Source organism: Melitaea cinxia, chromosome 10, assembly GCF_905220565.1.
Source record: "Melitaea cinxia chromosome 10, ilMelCinx1.1, whole genome shotgun sequence".
In the NCBI taxonomy this organism is placed as follows: domain Eukaryota; kingdom Metazoa; phylum Arthropoda; class Insecta; order Lepidoptera; family Nymphalidae; genus Melitaea; species Melitaea cinxia.
The window spans coordinates 9714566-9730182 of record NC_059403.1 but is presented as its reverse complement, the minus strand read 5'-3'; the positions used below and the strand labels follow the sequence as shown (position 1 = coordinate 9730182).

The window sequence follows — 15617 nt, the reverse complement described above, 5'->3', positions numbered from 1 at the left end:
GGTTCTATAAAAAAATATTCCGCCATACTTAATTTGTTATATCTCAAAGAGATCAAAGAGCGTTTTCGATGAAAGTTCGCAGGTGGCTTTATTTCTTCAGAAATTAAAAAAAAATACCACTATAGAAGTATGAATCAATATATATAACTAAAACAAATTATCTACCTAAACCTACTTCTTTAATGTTATTTATACGTTTAGTATTTTTTAAGTAAATCACGAAGAACTAAACAATTAGACGCAATAGGAGACATTGCCCCACAATTGAATTGTACAATGAATTAATTAACTATCAAATGTGAAAAACTACTATAAGCCTTTTGTGAATAATGTGTATGTAAAAGATTTTAATCAAATATTCATTAGTCAAGATTCGAATTTGCTTGAATATAAAGAAGAAGTAGATTCTTTGATTCTTGTTCTTTTTCTTGACTTTCAATTAAAGAACAAAGAGTCAAAGAGTAAAATAGATCAAACGTAAACCTTAATTAATTTATAATATTATGTAATATAGTTTAGACAATAAAATAATTGACAATATTAATTAGGAAAAAAGTTATATACATAGAATTGCACTTATATTTAAACAGGCACAGGCTTCTTTCCGCGTTTTCTCTATATAGGAGAAGGATCAGAGCTTAATTCACCACGCTGCTCCAATGCGGGTTGGCAGATATATTCTCTACTAAGGTGTACATGATAACAACCGGGACCGACAGCTTTACGTGCTCTCCGAGGTACGATGGGGAAACCCACAAGGACTGCACAAACACCCAGACACCCAGCCACAAACCAGTGCTTTGACCGCTGCGCCAACGCGTCGTCATTCTCATTACATACAATTCTTACTTAAATATTTCATTGCCCTGAATTACTTAATTTTTATGACTTGGGTATGAATATTGATTGGTTTTAGTCAGACGATTATCATTACAGGTAGATAGATAAAGAGAGATGGTCAATATATATAGAGAAATAATTCTTACTGATTCTTCTCTGTAGAATCTACATTCCGAATAGGTGTCAGTTTCATAATGTTAGTTTATATAATGATCATTCAAAAGTGCTTTTGAAGCCAACTTGAGTAAAGACATTTTTAATTTTGATTTGGTATTGAACTTTTGATTTAAAAAATGTTATGAGTGTTAATCCTCCTGTGTTTTTATAGTGGCAATAACATATTTACGAATCGTTGCAGCCTTGGATTTATTATAATTGTTATTTTTCTGAAAAAAAAATATTTAAGTTTTTGTAATTAAAATGGAGACATTTAAATGTAGGGTAATAAAAAAAAGAATTAGAACTGTTTACATTTTGTATTTAGCTTAATGTTTTGTTTTCTTATGTTGCTGTATATACATGTATTGTAATGAATAGATTACGACTAGTTTTATAAATTTTGTGGTCTGCCTTAAAATAAATGATACAGGTACATTTTATTATATTCACATTTCTCCCCAATGACTTATTTAAATACCTTAATATACAATATTGGGATCACAAACTGTTTCTCGCACTGCATCGATCGTATCTGCGTATAATATACGATAGTTGTAATTGTTTGGATCTAAAACTTTTAATTGAAACTCTGGTAATCGATTAGAAATTACCCAGACGTTTTGTCGTTCCTCTTGATCAACTTTTATGTCGTTTGGAAATATTAACGTCTCTTTATTCCTCGCTATGACGCCTAGGTTTTGTTTTCGATACGGCTTTCTTGAATCCCAACACCCAACAGAGTCTTTTGTCACTAAACCGTAAAACATCACGCCACGTTTGTCAATAGCAGACGCAGAAGATTGGCCGAATAGTCCTCTACTTTCGCCCAATAATTTAAAATCGTTTGCGCTGTTGTTCACACGAAAGGAATCACGGAGAACTGATGTGTCCACATAAAATTCTCTGTAACTTGACATAGAGTGGAAATATAAAGTTCTTTGTTCATATTTATCGACAGGTGAGAGTGCAAGACCGAATATTCCGTCCGTCCATTGGAAGTTTAGACCATGCAGAGTAAAGTTAGACGCCAATGGGTCGGGATAGAAAAAATGATGTGAGAACTTCCAAAAACTCTCGTCACTTTCTCGGAATACTAGTAAACCAAACCGCCATGTGTCTGATATGTAAGCATGAAGATCAGAGCAGTCTTCTCTCCTTGTATCCAAAACTATGTTTGCATACAATGAATCTTGGAGAACGTATTGCTTAGGAATAACGTATCTTGATATAGGTGTGTCAGTTTTCAAATCGAATACTATAATACTTGGTGGACAAATTTGTTTAGGACTATCTTGAGAATCTATCTGTCCAGAATCCAGCACCCACAATCTACCACAATGATCAACATTCAATCGGAACACTGATGTCAAGCCAGTGCAACTACTATTTTTATCTGAAACAATTAAAGAAATTTATTTATTATATAAATAATTTTATACACGTTTTTTTTTCCTTCTTGTGTATCTATATACCTTGATCCGTTTTAAACAAATTTATGCATAACGCTAAATGTCAAAGCAAAAAAAAAAATCATAAATGAATTAAGAAAATATTTTCATCTTAAGTCACGTTTCCATACATTTTTAGGGTTCCGTACCTCAAAAGGAAAAAATGGAACCCTTATAGGATCACTTTGTTGTCCGTCTATCTGTCAAGACCCTTTTTCCCAAGAACGCATATAGCTATCAAGCTGAAATTTATATCAAACACTCAAGTCTGCTGTCCCTTGGAGCTGTGAAAAAAATTAAACTTCTAAGCCAATGCAATCAAAAGATACAGCCTTTAATGCTACATATTTTCGACACTCGCAAGGGAATTAAACACTACAGGGTACTTCCTTAAACTCAATATCTTGAAATTTTTTACGAAGCAACGTCGTCATATAGCACAGATAAAGGAAAAATTGCGGAAAATATAAATTTTTTGTTATATCATATAATAAAAATATTTTTAATAATTTTGTTTGTACTGAACCCTCGATGTGCGATACCGACTCGCGCTTGCTGGTTTTTGTATGATACGAGTATGAGCGCGGTAAGTGAGAATTGGGGCAATATGATTGTATTTTTTGTAAAAAATAAAATAGTGCACAAATAAAAGTGTATTTAAAAAACCGGCCAAATGCGAGTCGTACAAGAGCGTACGAAAGGTTCCGAACTATTATCTGTAAAAATGGCAAAAGAATTACGTTTGTTGTATGGGAGACCCCTTACATATATGTATTATTCTGTTTTTTTTTTCAAGTATTTTTTGTTGTAACGGCAACAGAAATGCATCATCTGTGAAAATTCCAACTGTCTAACAAACGGACGGACGGACAGCGGATTCTTAGAAATAGGATCCCGTTTTACCCTATGGGTACGGTACCCTAAAAAAACTTTACAACTTTTAAAAAATTGGTTGTCCGTAAAGTCGGTTTACGGACGATAGTTTTAAGTCATAACATCATATAAAAAAACGAAGAAAGAAAAACAAAAAAAAAAAACAAAAAATAGTAAACAATGTATGGTAGGCAGCCTTTTCGTAATCTTTATTGTTTTTCTAACATTTAGAATTTGGCACTATGTTTGTAATTAGTGGTGTCTATTAGTCCACATTCAAATTTGCTTCTACTATAATATATATGGTGAGATCTTGTGCCAAGGTGAGTAGCATTTTTCTGCTAGCCTTAGACATTTGCGGTAGTTAATAAAATAGTACCTGGGTCACCGAGCTTAGTTCGGTATTTCAAATTCAAATTCAAATTCAAAATTATTTATTTCATGTAGGCCAACCTGTGGCTCTTATGACACGTCATGAATCTACCATTTTTAGTCAATTATGTTTTTTGGAAATCATATTTAAATATGAATTACGCATTGATAAAATATGAATAATATTTTCCGATTTAACCGACATAATAAGAAAAAAATATGAACTCGTTATTTAAATAAGAAATCATGAGTGCAATTAGAAAAAAGGAAAAAGTCTAGAGACATGGGAATTTGAACCGTGGTCTTCTCAGTCGATCCCGACCGGCCGATTTCCTATCTGAACTATTACAACTTTATTGACAATTGCGAAATTTACATTCGTATTCTAACGATATTCTAGCCATTTTTTCATTGCCTAAAAACAGAGATAAAATGCCATTTTCTAAAAACGAATCCTAGTTATATCGATTTATTGCCCCCGAAATCCCCTGCATACTAAATTTCATGGAAATCGTTGGAGCCGTTTCCGAGATTCAGATTATATAATTATATACAAGAATTGTTCGTTTAATAGTATTAGATCTTTTTTAAATCATAGAAAACAAAAAACCTTGACAATAAAATTAAGCCCACGAGATTTCGCTCGCGTTTAATGACCCGTTTTGTAACACTTTTTTTTGTCCGACTACGGCAAGCCAAAAGCAGGGTTATAATTTTAGTAGTCTATATATGTATGTGTTTTTCTGTTCCCTCATATCTCCCAAACTACTTGTCATATTTAGACGAATGAGGTATCATTGGAAGTGTCTTAATTGTTCGCTAGTTATAGGCTATAAGGTGTCACATTATATTGAACGCGGCGTCCCTAAAGGAAAAAGTGATGTACTCAAATTTTTCGTTGTATTCGGGTTTTAGTTTTTAACCTTCTTTATCTTGCTTATACACATACCCTTTCGCATTACGAATAGGGTTGGAGCTTAATCTACCTCTATTTATTACTATGAGTAACATATTTAGACCATTATGATAACAACTAGGTTCGACAGCAGAGGATACCTACAAAGACGTCTAACTGGACCGAAAACAAATATTTGTACAAATTGTACAGTATAAAAATGAATATCCGCCCCGAGCGGTAATCAAACTCGTAATCGTCGGTGCTTATCGTCTTTGGGCGTTATTCGATAATAAATATTGAAACGCCTGTAAATTTTTTATTGCAAAATATATAGAACGAAAAAGTGATTTTTAATCCATAAATAATAAGTGATGATAATTAACAATGGAGTTAAAAATATATACTTTAATAAATTTTCATAAAATGAATACGTACTAAACGCTCTGTGGAAACTCCAATCTGGATAAGGCTTTAGACGTGGCGACGTCACTCCACCGTAGCGGGAAACAGTAGCCAGTGTGGCCGGAACTCCCTTTCGCCAGCTTGGTATCGTCACCCATATCCGAGAGCCCCATATCTCTAGGCCTAGCGGTAAGACGTTCTCTGGAATGAAATCCCTGAAAAATAGTATAATAGAATATCAAGTATCAAGTATTTGTTAATTATTACTGCATGATAATTGTGATGTTTCATTTCTCAAACTAACTTATCTTGGTGATCGTTACTTGTGGATAAAACAAAAAAAAAAAAAATACACCAAGACGTTCCGGAGAAAGAGCCCTTTGTCCAGCTACGGGATGTTACAAGTGGGATCAATCAATTAAAGAGATTAGAATCAAGTTTTATTCAATGGTTATTAACGACGTCTTAGTAGTTGTTACAGCTCTAGCCATACAGATGTCGCAGTCTGGGCGTTTGTGATTTTCGTGTATTTTCTAGACTGTTGTCACATGAATCACATATTATGGGTTGATTCTTCAGTTTGTATGTATTTAATGTTATTGATCTTTCTATATTTTAACTCTCTGTTATTTGTATAACATAAAATAATTACTTTGAAGTCTCTCCATTCACAAATTTATTAAGTTAACACGCTAATATATAATTGACTAGCCCATTGGCGCAACTGGTACAAATGGTACTTGTTAATTGGTATTTGTTACTACCCCAGTGTCTGCTACATGGTTGTGTGTTCATTTTTTATTTAATTTATTTTATGTGATCTCTAAACCTGAAGTGCTGAGAATTGAACCTCCGGACTGGAAACTACTGGACTTATTTTAATGAAAATTTGCACAGATTTTGTATGATATATGTAACTTTGTCCAACTTTAAAATATAGGCTATGTATATGTTATTTCGATATATATAATTATTATATTCACGAAAAAAATAAGACGGTACAAAGTCGCCAGGTTAGATAATATTTACCCATTCGCGATAGCGTAACGTCTGTGTCTGTCGGACGGAAATTCAAAGTCTACTTGCTTCCATTTGTACAGAGTGTTGAAGGGTGGAGTCTCAGTGTCCGATGATATCGACTGAAGCCGTGTTACTCCTAGCATCGTTAGCCATAAAGCCATACTCTCTGCTCGCATTTTATCTGAAACGATGAATATTAAAAATTACCTTTCAATTTTCTCTTCTTCTTTGAACCCCTTTTTACGAAAATTGTGCAGACGCAGGAGCATGAAATTTCGCACATTTATAGTTTATATAGAGAAGGAGTGCAGAATGCTATTTTTTTTAGTTATTCATGAAAAATACATTAAATCAATACAAAAAACATTACACACGCTACCATGTATTTGTAACTCACACGCATACATACTTTTTGTGTATTATTATAGACGTATAGTCTTTGATAACAGAACCTTAACAATATCTTAACTTATAATTAAAATTAATTATTGTCGAAACTAGGTAGTATCGAAAGTCTAAGGTAACCGATCATTTTAGCAAAAAGTCGATTTTTAGAAAACTCGAGCGTGTCAGATTATTTTATGTTATACAGTCGCTTCATTTTGATGTTCTCGTCGCACTGACCCTACATTTGACAATGATGTGGAGAAATTCCTTAATCTGACGGCTTAAAAAAATCTATTTTTACCCACCGCGCAAACCGGCAGATACATATTTTTCCATTATCAGAAACATTTAGGGCGCATATACTATTAATATCTGATGCCCTTTTTCTTTGTGACTGATTACACGCTCTCTTCAGCGCCGAAAGGATATACACAATAATACCTTTTTTTTTATTTCTAGCATTAAATCTTCACAATCCAATAGGTCGCCACGACACTCGAGTCAATCACTATTTAAAACTTAAAACTTGTGTAATTTTTGTACTAATTTAACGTTGAAAATTTTTGATGAGAAATAATAATTTTCGTCACTTACAAAATGCCCTAGTATTATCTTTTTAATTTTTTTAGTAGTAGTATTTAGTATTACCTTAATTTTTTTTTTGTTATTTAAAAATAGATATTCGTTTGTGCTAAATTCTAAAATTTTAAAAAGACTGACAAACAAGAAATAATTTTAGTTTTTATATTTTTTTATATAAACCGTAAACGGTCAGTATAAAAAACGTACATTTTTATTATTTTTGTAAAAAATATAATTAAAATGACTAAAGTTTTGCCATCATACTAAAAATCCACCCAGCTACTCCAAAGCGGGTTGGCGGGTATATTCTCTACTAGGAGTAACGATCGCTATCAGGCGTCTATGATAATAACCAGAACCGACTGCTGAATGTGCTCTCCGAGGCCCAATGGAGAAGACAAACAACCAGACCGGAATATTTGTACAGATACAATATATGTGTATTTCTGTTAAATCCTAATATTATTACTTCTTTTTACGATTTACTTGTTTTGTTTTATCAAGAAAAGTTAAGAAAATTTAAGAGAATTTAAAAAAATAAAAAAAAATATTGCATAAAACCAACGATTATTTCAACTGCTCCCGATTGACACTTTCCAAGGCAGGACAACGTCTGTCGGGTTAGCTAGTACATTATATTAAACAGATGTATGAAAGTATGATATAACGGTCACACATTTATTAAAAACTTTTACATAATTAATAACAATAAACATTAAGTAACTATAACTATAAAATCAATCAATATAATAAAATGATGCAATGAATTTCTAATTAACAAACAAATATTCATTCCATTCTTCTATTAACGAAGATTTTTTTTTTACTTTTGTCCATAGCATTTCATTAATCATGGTTTAGGCGATTAAATTTTCTCAATCGAATCCCTGTTGCGCGACGACATTTTGCTGGTGTCAGTTTTTTTTTACACTGAATGTAATTTAAGACAGTCTTATTCTGGTACTCTTTCTTGTCAATTTACCTGTGAGCGGAAAATTAATACCCTATTGTAAAGAACACTCTGATTAAGTAATAACTCTCTCTAATATTATAGGTTCTTAAATTATATTTCAGCTAGTTAGGTAAATATTAAATCTAATATAATTCAGGTGAGAACATTTTTGTTCTTTTTGTTTATTTATTTATTTAGAACAAATTACGAAACATACACTGATGATAGTTATCAAACATGTTTTACAAGAACATGATGAGTCCCGCTTTATTTACAAGTTGTCACAGCACGGTATATGGAAACAGTTAAAGAAAAATAAAATAACAAAATACATTTCTAATATATATGTTACAGTCAGAACTCTTAACCAGTCAAAAGTACTATTGACTAGCGAAATCAGTCAAAAGTACTTTTGACTGGACAAGTTGGTCAAAAGTGGTTTTGACTGAAAATTATTGGTTGTTAGTACTTTTGACTGCAAATTCGCGGTTAAAAATACTTTTGACTGACGCTCTCCGTCAAAAGTATTTTTAACTACAAAAAAGCGTCAGTCAAAAGCACTATTAACTCGTTAGATGTGAATAAATTTAGTCAAATGATCCTGATAAACCATAATAAATTTATGCCCGCGATCTTCTTGCGACTGCATGTCAATCAGATCGACTTGGCAGCGGCTCATTTCAGTGTGCAGGATTGTTTTCTAAACCTGACCCATCCTTTTCTTGCTTTTCTTCCTTTGGCATACTTCGCACATTGATAAATATATATTAATCATTTCTTTTGTAACATTGGCGTATTTTTTTGCCGTTTCATTCTTAAGTCTATCGCGACCACCATGCCCTATAGAAATATGAGCAGCATCAATAATGTCGTAGATTTCCTCAGCCGGCAAAAATATTTGATAGGTTCTGTGTTTGTAACTAATTTTTTTATACCACAAACTTCAATGTGTTAAAGCGTTGTAGTCTACTGTACTGTAATGGTGTTTCCTTTTCATTAAATTTCGCGTCTTCCACATCCATTGCAAACTTTTTTTCTTTTGTCATCACATTGAAATGACTATCTTTCACATCTTCCATCGCTTAAATTCTTTGCAAAAAGCCTTCTTTCTTTTCGTAGTCACTCATTTTTGTTCTAATATCAGCACGTTCTCCACTAATAATGAGTAATATAAAAGTTTATATGTGCGTTTGTCGTTATTTTTATCGACCACTTTAACTTTTTAAGAGTTTTGACTGATACAACCAGTCAAAACCACTTTTGACGGAATCATTTAGTCAAAAGTACTTTTAACCAGCTCCATTGGGCAAAAGTACTTTTAACTGATATTTTAGTCAAAAGTATTATTGACTAAAGCAAACGGTCAAAAGTACTTTTGACTGATTTTGCTAGTCAATAGTGCTTTTGACTGGTTAAGAGTTTTGACTGCAACATATATATATCTTATATATAAAATTTTCGTGTCACAATGTTAGTTACAATACAATACTCCTCCGAAACGGCTGGACTGACCCCTAGGTTATAAGGAGGGGGGGGGGGGTGAGGGATTTAAAAACATATATAACATATATGGAAAAAAAAAATTGCGGGGTTAGCTTGTGTATATATACGACTCTCGTTGATTCAAACCTGCGATAATTCGAACCTCTCTATAATTCAAAGTCGTCACGTTCCCTAAAAAATCTCTTTATATTTCGAACTAAATCTATACATTTTTATACACTTGGTAATTCGAACGAAAATACTATTGCCATGTAACGAAACGACGCGCTAATTCGAAGTCATCGGCGTCAAACACTCGACAATTCAAAGTTGCAGAGAAAAAAAAAACAGAAAGCTTGTAAGTAGGTACATTACATACAAATCCATATTAATTAAACAATTTCAATCAAAATTTAATAAAAATAATGAAAATATTATATTTAAACTATTGTGACTGAAATGCAAGATTAGAAAACAAGTTTGAGACAAATCGTTATTTGAGAATGCCTTCCAAACTTGATTTGGGGAAAAGTATGTATATATTGGGTCTACTTGCGCTCCTTTATCTAAGATTAGAACTATTTAACATAGGTTGTTAGATTTGTATTCGTAGGTCTCTCCCTCTTATATACTCTTTGGTCTCCCTTATATAAAACCATACTGATGTATATTGAGATACGGTTTGACAAAGTCAAAAGATGTTGGTAGATTCGAAGACCTTTGACATAGCCGACAAAACAAGATCGGGCGATAGTTGTCCGCAGACCCCATCTACCGCCTTTGTGAATAGGAACTATTCTGGCTTCCTTCTATTTTTCTGGCAGGATGCCTGTGTTAGAGACATGTTGTAGATGGCATATACCGGAAAAGACACTACTGCAGTACGTCGAACGAGAAAAACTTTAGGAATGTCGTCGGGACCCTAAACTGACGCTAGTGTCAAGTCTTTTTAATTTCTTTTCAACTTTTCCTAACTCTCACAAGTTAGATATTTCCAATGTACGTCTTAGGCCTTTAGTATTTTATAAAATAAGCTCTTAAATGACTAATTGTGATTAAAATGCATATTTATGTGAATAAATAACTTTAAACTCTTAACAATTTTTACTAGCGAATCGAAATGTACTATCGGTAACTTAAATGTATTTGTACTTTTCCTTTTTTTTTATTTTAGTACTTAACGATACTTAAAATGTTTGTGAATTGGTACATAAAACTAACTGACCCGGCGAACTTCGTATCACCATTTTATTAATGGATATTTCGTTTTTCTTTTTTTTATTTTTTTTTTTATTCAAATTTTGTCCTGACTGTAACAAAAAGAAACATCCAATTTGGTTCAGTCGTTCGGGAGCTATGTGCGTACGTACACATTGGCGCTTTCTATTTTATTTATATAAAAACTTATTTACTTGATAAGAATGCTGTACTTATCTTTAAAAAAAAAAGAATAAAATGTTGTGAGTTAACGCTGAGACTGAACATTGCAGAGAAAATGAATGAACAAACATTAAACAATTTTTATTAATTAAAACGTGTACCAACGGCAAAAACAAAAACAAATAATAATTTTTGAGCACGTGCCACATTTTGCGTAGACATTGAGTCACGTTGTTTCGTTCAGAATTCATTTACTACGCAATGCAAAATAGTGTTTCGTTATATATTTTATTCATATAATTACTTAGTAACATTTGTGTAAAGCCTAATATATATATATATATATATATAAAATAATTGAGTGTGATTATTGTTACTTTTTACAGAGTTGAATATTAATGCTTTTTAAAATTCTAAATGGTAAAAATAATTAAAAAGATACAAAAAGAAATGTTAATATAGATTAAAAATTATTTATATAATTTTTTTAAACTATATACAAACTAAATATAATTATTGTCTATCATTCAAACCAAAACTCGTAAAATAACAGTGTTTGCGAGCAAACACAGTTATTTTATCGAAATTGTTCGGTCGATATTTCCGTGTGTGGCAAAACGATTGTGTTAATAGCCTTAACTTTCACCATTGCCCATTACACCAACGGCTTATAATGTTGTTAAAACCATGAGCATGAGCAGAGTCACGAAATTTGTGATGTCTATAATGTGTATACTATTCTATACTATTTTGCGGACACCTACATAAGTCGTAACGGCTTATTTCAATTATTATAATGAAAATTTGCAATTTAATTCCAAAAAAAAAATACTCCTATGCTATATTACTAGTAAGCGTTGCCGACTAATCTACATAATAGCGAGTGTTCATTAAACTAAAAATATTTTTAGTGCCAAATTAAAATGTTTTTAAATTATTACTTAGAAAATATTGTTAGCATATTACAAAGGTACTTAGATATTAACCTAACTATTCAAAATTAGCGCATAAAGTAAGTTTGCGTACAGTGTCTAGTTATTTAAATGTTTTCAATGTTATATCGATTTAACATTTGCTTAAGTAACGTCAACGCAGCGAAAGAGTCACTTTCAAAAACGCTTCACTTCTCTTGAGTGAAAACGAGAAAAATAAATGTAATTAATAGAGCCCATTAAAGAATAGCTATCGTCAATTCTAGACGCTTCAAAGAAATCAAATGGCTGTGGATAAGCTCAATATCATATTCTTGTTTGTTTTAATAAAATAACTTAATAGGATTCTGTTTTTTTTTTAAATATAAGACTAGCTTTTACTCGCGGTTTCGCTCACATTGTACTTTTTTTTAATACAAAGTATCCTATATTACTCTAATACCTCCAAGAAGATGTATAAAAGTTTCATGATGATCGGTTAAGTAGTTTTCGCGTGAAAGCGTACCTAACAAATAAACTTACATTCACATTTATAATATTAGTAGGGATGTACCTATTTGTAAACAAAATGATTTAAGTTTCATCGGCTGAAGTTTGAAAAAGTTAGTTTCAAAAAGGCCTAACCTATTGTGTTCTATCAGGTAGGTATAATTATAATCTATACAAATAAATAAAATTGGAGTGTCTGTTTGTAATATAAAAATAACCGTTTTTTAACTAAATGTATATGGATGTATACACGGTACATATACCAAAATGATATTTTTTACAATTTTTGTCAGTCTGTCTGTCTGTTTGTTCCAGCTAATTTCTGAAACGGCTAAGTAACTGAGGCTACTTTTATTTCAGAAATATTTTTATTTTGTAAGTCTACGAGCTGACCATTTGTTTTTAAATTCCACGTGGACGAAGTCGCGGGCACAGCCATAGTATATTATAAAATAATTAATATATTTTTAAAACATTTTCCGTCGTTAACAAATCAAATAAAAATAACCTCTGTTTAATATGAGGCACTCTGTTTTTATTGATTTTGATTAAGTATAGGCAGATTACCTTTTCTTGTTTCTATTATTTCCATATTAATTGGACAAAACAAAATCTTGTATAAACAAACGTACCAGTGATTTACAATGAAATATGAATACAGTACAATTGAATATTTATACATGAATAACATACTAATTGTTGAATGTGAGTTAAAACTGTAATTTTATATTTCTTTTCACATTGATTATAATTGTGTAAACGAAAAAAACCGACTTCAATTACATCGACAAGTAATACAACGTAAGTAGACGAAAAAATTAACAAACGCACTAGCCGTCACTAAGATTTTTGAGGGTTTGCCTCGATATCTAGCTATCGCTAAATTAAGCTAATTGCTAAATATTTTGTTTACTAAATTGTTTGATAAATGTTATAAATCTGCATTATATGTTTAATGAAAGGAATAAAAAAATATAACTCCTATTTTCAAAAATAAAGTATAATTGTAACTTACCATTATTTCTCTTTTTATCGACAAAACTCAAATCATTTGTTTTTCCATATCTAGATGGATATGCTGGCGATCTGTAATATTCTCTCATAGATCTAGACGAGGGAACTTTAAATTGGTGTCCATAATTGTCATTGTAGTTGTTCCACTGCTGATTTACATTTTTAAATCCGTTATTTATATCGGCGAAAACCACTGACGGTGACGACCACTCAACGAACCACTGATGTGACACGGCCATTTTTGCTATTAAAATGTGGGTGCCATTAACCTAACAGTATTACGTGATTTACGATAAATGTTCGTGCACTATGCGGTAGTTCGATTTAATAGTAGAGTGCAGACTTACATCGTCAATCCGTGTGAACGTAAGTGCACCACCGGGTCTAATCTCAGTCTGTTGTAGAAGCGGTGGTCGCCCTTTCATAAACGGCTGATCACTTTGCCTTTGAATTAAAAAATATACTGCTCTTTACTATTAACATAAGTATATATAACTTCACGTTAACATTGGGTTATGTAATTTTATGCAAGATAAAACATTACAATTATATTTAGAAAAAATAAATGTAAAAAAATATATGGTAATTAACATTGAAAGTGGTATCGATGATTATCAGGGTCGTATATTACTTTTTACTTTTATGTGAAATGATACTTTACTTTCATTCGTAACATTCACATTTATTTTTATATAAAGCCTTGATCTAAAATCCTTGTAATAGTCTACGATTTAAATAACCTGGACTTGAGGGTTCTGTCGATAATTGTGTTTACTTGCAAGCGAAAAAACCGACTTCAATTACATCGACAAGTAATACAACGTAAGTAGACGAAAAAAATTAACAAACACACTAGTCGCCACTACGATTTTCGAGGATTTCCCTCGATTTCTTTGGGATTCCATTATCAGATCCTGATTTCCTTATCATGGTACTACACTTAGGATATCTCCTTTCCAACAAAAAAGAATTATTGAAATGGGTTCATTAACGACGAAGTTATCCCCGAACATACATAAAAAAATGTATATAGTCGAATTGAGTATCCTCCTCTTTTTTTGAAGTCGGTTAAAAATAAATGTAATAAATATCATAGGAGACTCAAATGCATAATTTATATCTTTCATCTATGATTATTATCATCTGCTTATTAACTGAACTACTTAATAATGGATATTTGTATTTTTACAAATATTAGTTTCCGGTTTGGATATCTATCCGTGTAGGTCTCCCCACAATCTCTCGGAGAGCACGTTAAGCTGTTGGGACCAATTTTGATCGTCTACGTATATTAAACTTCAATCCTTTCCCTAGATGCAGAAAAAGTCCTATACCAAGCAATGGACTGTTACCGGGTGAATCGTAGGTATTAAAAATAACGTTAGGTATATATTACATATTATCATTATTATATTAGAAGCTTAAAAATCTGATTGAGAATCCCACCTGTCTAAACTTTTCCTAATTTATCTGTGTGTTTTCGCTTATTACTTACATTTGTAAAGGCATCTTTCAGCTTAATACTTTTTTATACGTTTTAAATAAACCAGACGACGACTTTATTTGCTACTATCGCTAGTTAGGTCTATTACACATTATATAATATGTAACGTATTTCTTGCTACGAATCATCACAGTTTGTTATAAATCCCTTACTCGGCTCAGAAACATTAAACTACTTAACTAATAATTGTGTTTGCTCGCAAACGATCGACGAAAAAATAGTCAAGTAACTACGCGTTATCAAAGATTACTCAAAAAGCAGTTATTAGATCTCGATAAAATTTATATGTGACCACATGATAAACATAAGCTTTCGATTAAATTAAAAATTATCAAAATCTATACACCCAGTAAAAAATTATTGCGGATTTTCGAGAGTTTCCCTCGATTCCTCTGGGATCTCATTATCAGATTCTGGTTTCCTTATCATGGTACCAAACAAGGGATATCCCTTTCCAACAAAAAAAAAACAATTATCAAAATCGGTACATCCAGTAGAAAGTTATGCGGTATAATACAACGTAGGTCGACGAAAAAAGCGTCAAGTAAAAACGCATTATTAGACATAACTCGAAAAGTAGTTGTTAGATCTCAAATAAATTTAAATGGGACCAATTGACACACACCACCTTTCGATTAAAAAATTTTTGTCAAAATCGGTCCACCCGGTCAAAAGTTCTGATTTAACATACATAAAAAAAATACAGTCGAATTGAGAAACTCCTCCTTTTTTGGAAGTCGGTAAAAAAGAGTAGTATTATTTAGCCGCTATCTTATGTTAGGTTGAGGTACATCTACTATCGGGCAGCTCTAAAAGAGCAGAATATTTCCCGCTTTGCCTTACCTCGAAAAAACACAGCTACCAATTAAGGAAATTTAACGCA

The 15617-nt window shown here is 31.9% G+C and overlaps 1 protein-coding gene across 1 annotated transcript; it reads right to left on the bottom strand.

The window, feature by feature from the left end:
* Nucleotides 1-1301: 1301 nt before the first annotated feature.
* LOC123657261 (protein yellow-like) lies at nt 1302-13475 on the bottom strand. The gene is made up of 4 exons (XM_045592834.1): nt 13232-13475; nt 6022-6208; nt 5026-5207; nt 1302-2392 (listed from the first exon to the last, which is right to left on the bottom strand). The coding sequence occupies exons 1-4, from the start codon at nt 13467-13469 to the stop codon at nt 1479-1481; spliced, it is 1521 nt and encodes a 506-aa protein (XP_045448790.1). The 5' UTR covers nt 13470-13475; the 3' UTR covers nt 1302-1478.
* Nucleotides 13476-15617: the final 2142 nt, after the last annotated feature.

Bases quoted from the DNA above. Each gene is read 5' to 3' on its own strand.
- LOC123657261 (XM_045592834.1), bottom strand. From the start codon at position 13,469: ATGGCCGTGTCACATCAGTGGTTCGTTGAGTGGTCGTCACCGTCAGTG. The intron at 6,209-13,231 runs GTAAGTTACAAT...GGTAATTTTTAA, and splicing joins CGATAAAAAGAGAAATAATG to TATTCATCGTTTCAGATAAA. The intron at 2,393-5,025 runs GTACGTATTCAT...TAATTGTTTCAG, and splicing joins GAGTTTCCACAGAGCGTTTA to ATAAAAATAGTAGTTGCACT.